The 12308-nt window shown below is 43.5% G+C and overlaps 1 protein-coding gene and 1 non-coding gene across 4 annotated transcripts in view; one reads left to right on the top strand and one right to left on the bottom strand.

The window, feature by feature from the left end:
* Positions 1-12308, bottom strand: part of Chd6 (chromodomain helicase DNA binding protein 6) — a 113660-nt gene that overhangs the window by 43227 nt on the left and 58125 nt on the right. For all 3 annotated transcript variants that reach the window (XM_032904672.1, XM_032904670.1, XM_032904673.1), the window contains exons 17-18: positions 2559-2723; positions 703-882 (exon numbers count right to left, since the gene is read on the bottom strand). In XM_032904672.1, coding sequence (XP_032760563.1) covers positions 703-882; positions 2559-2723 — 345 coding nt within the window. The remainder of the gene's footprint in view (positions 1-702; positions 883-2558; positions 2724-12308) is intronic.
* Positions 5208-5338, top strand: LOC116902599. The gene has a single exon (XR_004388188.1). It is a non-coding gene; the product is annotated as a small nucleolar RNA SNORA17 (small nucleolar RNA).

Genomic DNA, 12308 nt, shown 5'->3' on the forward strand with positions numbered 1-12308 from the left:
CCCAGCTCCAAAAAAAAAAAAAAAAAAAAAAAAGAAGAAGAAGAAGAAGAAGAAGAAGAAGAAGAAGAAGAAGAAGAAGAAGAAGAAGAAGAAGAAGAAGAAGAAGAAGAAGAAGAAGAAGAAGAAGAAAAAAAAAAGAATGGTACTGGATTGGTATGAGTTGAATGAGATGCAGTTTATCTATATTTCCTCTACCAGGCACAAAATGCCCTTCTGAACAAATCTTGACATGAGATAAGAGACTGATCACAACAGGTCACAAAAGCTCTCATGGGAATTAGCCAATCTGCAGAGGTCTAAACGCAGTGACCTGAACAACAGAGGAAGGAGATCCTCAGCCAAGTGGCTGGGATGTTTTGAAAACCCATCCCTGTGACGTAAGAAGGCCTGCTTGAGTTGAGGAGTGGAATGTGCAGTGGAGAGCTGCTCTGATAGCGTTAAAAGAAAACTTTACAAAAGCATGAAGATGTCCACTCGACGGTTCTGGAATAGTTCTTGCAAAGAGCAGACAGAAAAAGTACAGACTAGTGTCTACCTGCATGGGGCCACTAGCTTCTCTTCACTACAGTCGGTATCTCTAAGTGTCTACATCATCAAGAGACTGTATTTGGAGGAACAGAAGCTGCATTAATGAGCTAAAAGAAGAAACAGTGCTCCCTTCCCTTCCCAAATGATCACTGGGGTGGGGGGAGGATCACCTACCTTGGCAAAAGTGGAGCCCTTCCCTTCTGACTGGATGGTGATGGTGTGGGTCCGTCTCTGCAGAATCTGGTCTATGTCCTCTTCACAGAACTTGGAGCCTTCATCCTCCTCGTCCATTAAAGCTCCATAAGCACCTTTCCGGAGCAAATCTTCTACTTCCATTTTTGAGAGCTGCTGCACCTGAGCAGGTCACCAAAGTGGAAAATGCACAGGAAAGAACAGCTTCAAATGTGGCCCTCGTGACTCAGGATATAGCTGCTCTACTAACTGCACATGATAGGAAGACAAGACAGAGGACGGTGCCCTGGCTACTATGCAGGGCAGCCAGGCAGGCAATTTTCTATAGGGAGCCCTGGAACAAAGCCTACCACATGAGCCAAATGCCTAACATTCTTCAGGACACTGGTTATCATCAAATGTCATAAGCAATTAAAACTATGCACCATTGGAGAGGATATACGTGACATCTTATTTTAATATTTTAGTTTGAGTTTATGTCTTTAAAGCTTCCAGATGTACCACACGAGCTGAAAAAATGATTTATTCATTATTAAATAAGTACATTTATATTGGAAATGATGTCACTCCTTAACTAAAAAAAGGAGCCTGTGCCAAGTGTGATCTTTCAACCACTTGTTGATAACAGGAAATGGAGTTCAAAACATCCCTTCCTGTTTCTAATTAACAATCTGGTTCTCTTTATTGCAATCACAACAGGGAATTCCATGGCTCCCAGGATGGGCAATTTGGAGTACGATGGTTAGCAACACATGCATAGCTAAGGATATAGAACATCTGCACTAAGGTCTTAGCTCCATTACTGATGCTCTAAGCCTAAAGATGGAGGGCTTTGGCATGCTGTTCTGTACTTGACAATGAGTTAAGAATTTTAGCAGTAATTTTAACAGTTGTCATTGTTTTAAGACTGGGTCTTAATGTACCAGGTGGGCCTTGAAAATTCACGTGTAGCAGAGGCCCGCCTTGACGTCCTGACCGTCCTGACCGCCTCCACTTCCCATGTGCTGGGATTATAGGCATGTGTTACTATGCCCAGTTAGACAGAGAGGTTAATTGTCATACTTTAAGCTAATTTTGTTCATTTATTATTCACTGATCATCACACAATGAACACCTTTGAAATACTGCACATTGTTATCGTCATAGGAACACAGACAACATGGACTCCTTTAAGGTCAAAGTCAAACTGGAGAGATGGCTCGGTAGTTAAGAGCACTGACTGCTCTTACAGAGATATGGCTCCCAGCACCTACACAACAACTAACAACTATCTGTCACTCCAGTTCCAGGGGATGGGACACCCTTTCCTGGAATCTGCAGCCACCAAGGCACACATATGGTACACATGCACAGATGCAGACAAGCACTCATACACATGAAATAAACCAAGTAAATCTTAGTAAGAAAAAAGCAGCCTGAAGTCTGGTGTGTGAGATGAGGTAAGGTAACAAATCCACTATAAAATGTTAGGCCTTTGGCATAACAGCTCTGATGGGTGTGGTTAAACTTTATTTAAATGTTATTGCATACAGAGGAGCCCTAGCACACCCTGGTTCCCAGACTGCCTTTATTCATTTAGAAAATGCAGAGACTGCCTCCAAAATATTCTGTTATGGTGGATTACTTAACTATGCTATGGCGGACAGAGTCAAAATGGTGAAAGGGAACCCAGAAACAGCTTTAAGAAGGAAAAACCTTGACAAGTGCTCCTTTTTGGTTTACTTTTGAGACAGTCTCACTATCTATCCCAAACTGGTCTGACTCCAAGAACCATCTGCCTGGTGTGGGATCAAAGGCACACGCTCTGCAGTGGTCCGGGGCTGGTGTAATGTACTCACTCCATTGGTGCTGCCCTTTCTGTTGATGTCCTGAAGAATAGCCTTGTCCAGGCCCAGCTTCAGGCTGGCCTTGTCAAACATTTCCCGCTCATAGGAGTTTCGAGTGATTAGGCGATATACCTTTACGGCTTTGCTCTGGCCTATACGATGACACCGGGCCTGAGCCTGGGAAGAAGGGTCACACACATTTTGTCACCATATATATACACTCACATTTCACACAGATACAATGACAGAAGCTCCTGTGGGGTGAGTGGTCAACTTTTACAGCTGGTGTCTTGTCATGTTGGGAGTTACTCCTTTCTTTACCAATGGGTTCCCAGACTACTGGGTGGAGAGGCTCACCTCAGGATGCTGCTCTACGTCTGTGAATAATGCCTCAGAGGCAGGCGCACTGCTTCTCTTCTATTTTTAAATTTCAAACATTGACAAAAACAGGAAAGCATAGTGACTCTTGTGGACAATCTTGCTTCCTTTCTACCACTTCCCACTAATGGTGACGCAGAAAATCCTAAGCAGAATGCTTCTAGTCCTTATGTCTTTTAATATGGACGTCTAAAGGTAAAACATAGCACACCACCACTGCTATACTTAAAATCTAGTCTGTTCTTTTCCACCTGCAGCACTAGAAATGGAAAGTTCTGACACATTCGAAGCAAGAGTTCTACCTCTAAACTAAGTACCCCCACAAACGAAATAACTGTCAACCTCAACCAGCCTTCTAGCCTTTGTACTCAGTTTACTGCAGTGTGCTGGCTCTGTCCTCCCACCATGCTTACTGTATCTGGGCTATGTCCCCGAGGGAGTGGGTACTTTTGCCCCTTTTATTTCCTCTAAACTGGAATTAGAGCTTACAACTTGATTAGATCAAGATCTGATTTTTGGACGGGCATATCACAGATGGGCTTTCAAATTCCATCAACAAGCACATTTATCTGTGTCTGTTATGAGACAGAAGGCCACTGTATACATGCGTTTCTTTATTATTAGTTACAACTGTCTTCATTAACAGTTTGGTTGCCCTAATACACCATTATTAAAGAAAAGTTAAACATTTGATTCCTAATAAAAACCTTACTAGGTTTTCATTATTAGTTCTTTAAGGAACACAGTGAGGTCACATAGTACAGTGGTATGTTCTATTGAACTTAGTTGTCAAAGCTGTTCAAATATAACCTATGGGAGACTCCTCAGATCGATCTCTGAGCTCTTTTGACATGGTCCAGAAGACGATGGAGAGAGAGACTACAGAATGACTCTGATGTTAGAATAGAGGTTATCAGTATGATTCAATGATTAGGTGTAGCTGTGTGTTTGTACCTGTATATTGTACTGAAGACCAATAGTCTTCGATGGTTACCTTGCTTATAACATATTCAATGGTTCTTTTTGTATGTCCTACATAAAGCTAGATTCACTTATTTAAAAAGGATTCTTACTGTTTTTGTTTTTTTCTTCAACAAGAAATGTCCCCCTACCCCCAACCCCAGAAGCAAGCACAGAAGGGTGTCCCTGACATTGACCATGAGGAACGGCCATGCCATCTATGTGAAGCTTGCAGGTCTCCTTGCAGACTTGAGCGCTTTCTTGTTCTGACTGAAGTGAACATGAGCAGTGAGAATGTGCCCTCTCAGATGAGTGAGGACAGTGGCCGAAGAAAACTGACAGCCTCAAATCCCTGCTTCTGTCTCATGGTCTTACTGCAATCCCAGCATCCAGAATAGAATGGCAAGCAGTAAAACCATGGATCAATTGCCAGGCTGTTTAAAGGAAGCTACCGTTCCAGTGAACATGAGTCTGAATGACTGGGGTTGGGGAGGTGAGTCTAAGTGGAGAGTCTTAAGTCTGCCTATCAGGTAATCACCCTAGTTAGAATCAGATCCTTCCCCTATCTCTCTGGTTAAAAATGACACCAGAATCCTTTTTCTCAGTGCTCAAACAGCATGAAAACCGAAGCCTGCCAAGCAGAGGCCAATTTCACGTTGTAATAGCTTATCTTGGTTGTTAACCTGATTACATGAGAACTACCTAAATAATACTAGGCATGCTTGCAAGACATTTTCTTAATGGGATCATCTGAGGTAGAAGACTCACCCTGGGCTACACCTTCGGGTGTAGTTTAGTTTAACGGAAACTAAAACCACAAGTGAAACTTCGGCAACAAACAAGCCCAGTTCCAGTGTATTTCTCTAAGACTACTTACAATTTCAAAGGAGAAGGGAAACAATGTGATCATAGTGCACCTGATCAGACAATGAAGACATGTTTCTGTGATTCTGATATCCCAGAAGGATGTATCAATTCAGTAGGGACCAGATCTGAATTCACTGCTGAGCAAGCAGTCTGCATTAGAAGCAGCCTACCGGCCAGCCAGCGACCACTCAACAAAAACTTCAAAGAAAAAGAAAAGCTACGGAGATGACCCAGATTAAAGGAGGCTAAAGAGCAAATGTGATGTGGATCCTGGATTTGATCTTGAGAACTACAAAGGAACAAGAAAGAAATGGAATGGCGCCATTTCAGTATGGACTAGAGGACTAAAGAACTGTGCTCTTACTTCCTGATTCTAAGAACTACACCATGGTTACACAAGAGTAGGCCTCTGTGCACATGGAATCGAGACCCGAGTGTGTAGAAGGTGAAGGGTTTCCCGTCCTGACACATGCTGCAGGTGTGGCTGCTGTCACATGTGCATCAGGGGGTGCCAGAGATGAGAGAGGTCATGTCTACACTCTCATGTTCTGACTTATGAACATCTGAATAATTAGTAGCCTAACATTCCCTGAAAAAAGTGAGCCTGGGAAGTCTGGCACTAGGCAGGCCTGGACCAGCTCCCAGGACACGGGACTCTTCCAAGGGGCCACTCAGGTGGGCCAGGTGAGGAATGATCCTGAGAAGACCAGCAGACAGAGGCCCAGACAAGGAGCTAGCCTGAGATGACCACCAGCCCAGGACTGTGTAAGCTCTAAGGGTCAGACCATCCCCAAGATGACCCCTCCCCAGTACCATAATTCACGGTTGGGGCATAGCACTCCTGAGACCACTCCAGAGACAACCCCAGACACTCAGAGATTCTGGGTACCACTAAGAGAAGGAAGTGGTGGAAAATGGGAGAGACAGAGAAACAGGAGGATGCAGGCACAATGAAGGAGGCTGGAGACTGGAGGGGAGTGAGGACAGCCAGATTTGAGTAGTTGGTGACGTCATGTAGGACCATGGTGGGGTCCAGGCCTATGCTGCCACAGGGATGGAGGAGCGTAACTGGGTTGGTGGCTCTGTAGCAGCAGGGTCTGTTACCACCAAAGGCCAGGCGTATGTCCCTGGTCTGGGCTGCCACCAGAGATCAAAGTGGATGTCAGTAGGCTATGCAGAATTGGCCCATCCCTAACCTGGGCACCATGGGAAAGCTGGCCCTGGGGGCAGGAATACAGGAGAGCAGGTCCTGCACATTTTGGGAGTTGTAGTTAAACAGCCCAGAGGACACAGAACATGGTGGCTGGCCTACGTGAGGGAGAGACAATCTCCCTCCTTCTCCCCTCCTGTGACAGGCAGGAGACCCGACCCTGCCTCTCTCCAGCTGCAGCACTCTGGAGCAGGCCCTGCACCTCACCTGGGCACCACAGTAGAGCTGACTCTGGTGGTGGGGGCACAGGTGAGCCGGCCTGAGGGTGTGAGTGTGGGAGAGCTAGCCCTGCCACTTGTCTATGTAAGACGACACGAGCAGCATCCCACCCCTTCTCACAAGGGCTGTGCCACCTATGGCAGGCAGGCAGGCAGGCTGGCTGTGAGGTCATCAGAGTGGGAGTCTCACTCTTGGGAAAGCAGGCCCCGCACCTCACCTGGGCAGCAGGGAAGAGCTGGCCTGCTGGAGGCCGGGCTGCTGGTGAGCCAGCCCTGAGGGCAGGAGAGCCGGCAGGATTATGAGCTCAGACTCCTTTGGGGCCCAGATCCAGGGCTTTGAGATGGCCTACCACAACATCTCCCCCATCTATGAACTGCTGGAGTGCATGAAGGCTGGTGCTACAGATCCAGAACTATGGAGTCTCCACGACACAGGGCAACAACAGAATATTTGAGAGAATCCCAGTGGGGTTCCCGTATTGATAGGCAGAGGCCTTGTACCTGACCAACAAGTTATTGTAATGGACATGTGCAAGCAAAGAAGTATGGACAAAAGGGCACACTCTGGGACACACTGTGACACTCTATAGCTTCCACAGTGATCTTCTTTTTCTCTGTTGGGGGTGAGGATATAAGGGTGGAGGGCGGGGATGAGGAGCTGGAGAGATGAGTGGGATTGGGGTGCATGATGTGTAATTCACAAAGAACCAATAAAATGTTAAAAAAGGGCCCCAAATTAATTCTCAATTTAAATGTCTATATACATACTCAGAGAAAAAGACTGAAAAAAATGGACAAATATGATAAAGTAAATAGAAAAAATACAAACCTACTTGTTGAAATCTAGATAAAAGTCTATCCAAATTGAAAAATATAAGTATATCAAACAAAAAATGCATAAATGATTTATATTTATAATTTGCTTGCTGGGGCCTATGCTGCCTCCCTAATACACAAAGAGATCCAATTGCTCATTTTGTTTTTGAATTTTAAGAACTGACTTTCCAGCTGAGTGTTGGCACCATAGACCTATAAGCCCAGCTCTTGGGATGCAGAAACGGGCATTATAAGTTCAAAGCCAATCTTGGTTCCACAGGGAAGTTGAAGACACTCTGGGGTACGAGATTTTATAGCAAAAAACCAACCAAACAATCAGGCATGGAGGAATAGAACTAAACTAAGACTCTTTGGAAAAGAATGTTTTTGTTTATATACTGTAATATCCTAGATGAAATAATCTAGTATAGATTAGAGATCTGTTTTGGTAAATTTATTTTTACAAAATGTTGGTCAGTATTCTTGACTCCACTTGATTTTTATGCTAGATGTGACTGAATAAATCCACTGCCCCGCAACCGGCTGGCATTGGAGCCCACTCCGTGTGGTCTCTGCAGCACAGCAGTGCTCCTGCTGGCAGACGTGTACATCTATCCCTGGTCCATGTGCCCAGAGGGCCTAGCCATGGGCACACCTAGCGGCCAGACCTAGCTTTCTGTGTTTACTTGTTTACTTGTTTATTTGAGACAGGTCTCATGTAACCTAGGCTGGTGGCAAACCTGATATGTGGGTCAAGGCTGTCCTTGATCTCCTGATTTTCTATTCCCACCTCCCAAGTGCCAAGATTAGAGGTGATGGCATTATTTTGGCTTCAGATCTTGACCACTAAACACTTTTCTCAAATAAAAAGAATAGGAACCTGTAGAGAAATAGCCAATTCCAAGACCTTGTCAGAAAAAATATTAACATGAATCTGAATATTTTACCTAAAAAAGTGAAGAATTGCTTAGATGATGTGAGTGGGCTATGAAGAGCATTAGACAAACTGAGGGTTGTGGATTATAACATAAAATAGACAGCTGTACCCATACATGTCTTTGGTCCTAGGTACTCAGGAGGCTGAAGCAGGAGGACTCTGTGACCCTAGTAGCTATAGGTCAGCCTGGCTAATGCAGTAAGAGCCCAACATAAAACAAAACAATCACTAACAATATACAAAACATAAATATCCATGAACCCCAACTAAATAAATGGGACAAAAATAATTATTATTCTCATTTAAAAATATAGAAGAAATGATGGAAACAAAAATTAGCACCAGCCAAACAATTTGGTAATACTGACGGAGGGCAAGTCTGTTGCTGGATGTTTACAGCAATGGAGGAGTGAGAAACAGTGAATTTGTACGATCCCAAAGTATCTACTCATAAGATACCTAACTAATTTCATAAAGTAAGAGCTATTTAAAATTGAGAGGCTTAGGAGACAGCAACGTAAGTCAAAATCTCATTACAAGTGACTGGACAGGGACATCATGTGCTCCAACAGGAAGTCCTGAATGTGATAATATGATTATTTCTATGATAGCGTTGCCTGAAATGCCTAATTTTACATCTACGAAAAAAAAAAATCGGGCAAATACAAACCAACACATCAAGGGCGGTCTAAAGAGCTTGTCAGTACCTTTTAAAGTGTACTGGTAACTGAAGGAAGGACAAGGGCACTGCCACAGCCTGAAGGGTCCTGAGGGGGCATGACTGCTGGTGGATGGGGATTCTGAACCACAAGTTTCCCATACACGGGACTCATGTGAATCTATCAGTAATACTCTATCTGCGTCAATCTCCTGGTTCAAGTAATTCATTATATTACGATTACGTAAGATGTAAATGCCATAGGAAGTGATGTGGAAGGTAAATTGAAACTAAACATTTTTACTTTTTAAAAATCTAAGAAGTTAACTGTATAATAATATAAAGTCTTCACAGCTGCTCTGAGCTTACTTCTGTCATGTACACTGCTTCCTAGCGCCCTCTACAGGAAAGCATTAAAAATGCACACACTGTTTTGCTTTGTTTTGTTTTGACCATACGGTGGTCAGAGCAGGGAGAGACAGGCATAAATGTAATAGCCCATTAAAATAAACGCTAGTATGTAAGACCAGCCTGACTCCAGGCTAGCCAGAGTTAACACGGTGAAACTATCTTACTCCCCAGATGAATGAATGCTTTTATATACCATACACACACACGTATTTTCTTTCTTTCTTTTCATTTACCAATATAGATTCCACAGCAGTTCACAGAGCTATCTCATTCTTTTTTCAAAAGTATATATTAGAGTTTATTCAATTTTTTTACCGACAGTTAATTGAATTTAAAACATTTTGTTCCTTCAGTATATTATGTGATAGCAACTCTGTTTGTGGGAGTTCTGTTGGATAATTCTGGTAAGTAAGGCAGTGACCACTGGGCTAACAAGATGGCTCAGTGGGTCCCACAGGAAAGAACCAACTCCCACAGGTGTCTTCTGACCTCCACATTTCTGCTGTGGTGCACACCCTCATAATAAATAAATAACTATAATAAAAATAAATATAAAAATATAATTAAAGAATAACGTGATTATGGTAGACAGTATGGCTGACAGTCTACAGTGATTCTCAACCTTCCTAGCGCTGCAACTCTTTAATGTAGTTCATGTTGGAGTGACCCCCAACCATAACATTAGTTTTGTTGCTACTTCATAACTGCAACTTTGCTGTTATGAATTATAATGTAAATATCTGTGCTTTCTTTCGGATGGCCTTAAGTGACCTGTGACACACAGGCTGAGAATCGCTGATCTAGAAAAACACTTTTCCCCTGGGTTCTATGGGTTTGAAGGTAACTTCAAGAAAAAGTTGAGTAAGTATTCAAGGCAAAGGTCTCGCAGAGGGATGACACGTACACACTACATGACACAGTCTACACATTTCCTTTCTTATTCATGCCTAAAGCCCAACTTTTATATAGGGCAGAAATGTGCTCAAATGAAGGCACTTACATACCCAGCAATGGAGGGGTTATTCCACCCCACCCAGGAGATGGAACAGTCTACAGAGTCATCCCTAGGAAGGGGTTCTGCGAATCCACACAAAGGTATCACACTTGACTGCCTTCTTTTGTCTGCCTCAGGTTGAGGCCAAGATGACATTAATCACACACATGGAAGTTTGTAGAACAAAAAGAAAGAAGGAATATGGGTCTCTGACCACAATGAAGATACCACATTTGTCCCAGAATCCTCGCCTCTGGGTTTCTTGTTAACCAAGAAAAACAAGCAGCTAAATGACATCAGCAGACAAACATATGCTCTTTCTCCCAAGACAATTTACCTGAAGTGACAACAGGATAAGAGACTTGTCATTATACAGTCAAATCTCAAAGTATTTATTTTCCTAATCAGAACTCACATACATAAAAGTAAGGCAGAGAGAAACACTAGGAACGGACAGCAATCCAAATGAGATGCATCGCAAGGGTGCAGAGTGGGACAGCACACAGCTGGGCAGGGATGCTACAATCTTTCACCCCAGGGGAAAAAATCAGAGCTTCGACTTTCTGATCTGTAGACTCACACTTTGTTCTTTACTTTTTGATACATCTGAGATTAACAAAAGCCTGATACAATGCTTTAAGAAAACAGAACAGCTATAGACCCCGTAGTTTACTTATTCTGCCCTCAGTTTACTACTGCCAATCTCAAGTCCAAGTCAGAAAGATCATACTACACCTTTGACAACCATGTACAAATGAAAGGGATGGTACCAAAAACAAGCGAAAAGTACAACCAACCGAAACAAAACAACAACAACAACAAAACAAACAAAACCTAAACCAGTCAGGTAAGGTACAGCTCATGCCTCAGGTGGCAGAGGCAGGAGGACTGAGTTTGAGGCTAACCAGGGCTACAGAGTGAGACCCTGTCTAAAATAGACTTAAAAATCCACGACAAAAACCCAAACACAAAGCTGTTTCTTCTTGCCCTCATTCGCCTCCAAGTTAGCAGCTTTATAACATCTTAAAAGCATGTTTTCCTTAACACTTTAAACTATACTTATTCCTTAATTAAAACCTGCACAATTACAAGTTAAAAAAAGAAAAACTCCCAGTCTTTCCATAATTCAACCACTTTTATTTTGCTGTTGAATTTCCTGACCAGTTTTCCAACTCTGAATATGAGTCAAGGCACTGTCATTTTCTCATAAGTAGGAGGAGGAACCAGCCCCCCACCGTCTCTGGAGCACTGTGGAAAGTTCCTAGAGTTCTTCTATGGCCACAGAAGGGGTTGTCTCCTCAGTGTGGATTCCTTTTCTTGCTTTCAAACTCCTCCAGCCAGGACATCTGCTCCTATGGTTTCCCAATTCTACCGTCAGGGAGCATTAAGACACAGGATGGCCCTTGAACTGTGCTGTCCACAACTGTTAAGCTGAGCTCTCTTCAAGTCTGGGGAACTCAACAGGCTGTTATGGAGCAGCAACAAGGAGGGTGCTTTGAGAGGGAGAGAGAGCTCGACACCCTGTCGTCCTATGAGGCTCTTCTCTACCTTCAGCAAGACCTGCTTTCTAAGAAGAAACCAAAGTTTTCATTACTGCACTTCTTTCTTACGCGACTGTTTCCAGCACTGCCGTGTCTTAGGCTCTGGTGTTAAAGGGGACCTTGGCACTGCTGCTGTTGCTGCTGAAGGCCTGGAACCCTGCCCCACAGAGTCCTCCTCCTTGACTCTAAACAGTTCTCTGTGACCAGCAGGCTCGTCAGGGGCCTTCCACTCTACAGAGGGGCACGTGGCATGCTGAGCCAAGACAGGAGAATGTGCACGTGTACGAGTCAGTGAGCCAAATTCTGGCTGTAAGTCTAGCTCTAGTGTTTAAGTGCCTTTAGACTTTAAGGCAAATGTTTTGATGCTCTATCGTTTACTTGCGTCTATTTTTGAACTGATTCCATCTAGGCATGGGGGCAGGATATGATTTACTGGGCAAACGAGATAAAGTAAGTAACAGATGATATTCAATAATGATGTCTTATGAAGATCTAAATTTAAAAATATCTCTAGCCAGGCATGGTGGCACAGAGATTGAAAGGTGGAGCAGAAGATCTGAGTCCCACTCAAGCCTAAGCTATGTAGTATGAGTTTTGACTCCCAAAACCAAAACCAAAACCAAGATACAAACCACCTTAAACACCTCTCCCTCTCCAGAAAAGAATCAGATGGTTGAATGGATGCACAGTAACAGTGAAAAACTCTAAAAGGAAACAGGATTATTTTGTGATGCTTGACTGGTTTTCCAGTGTTCCCCAGGCCTTGAAGGTG

This window comes from Rattus rattus, chromosome 5 (assembly GCF_011064425.1).
Source record: "Rattus rattus isolate New Zealand chromosome 5, Rrattus_CSIRO_v1, whole genome shotgun sequence".
In the NCBI taxonomy this organism is placed as follows: Eukaryota; Metazoa; Chordata; class Mammalia; order Rodentia; family Muridae; genus Rattus; species Rattus rattus.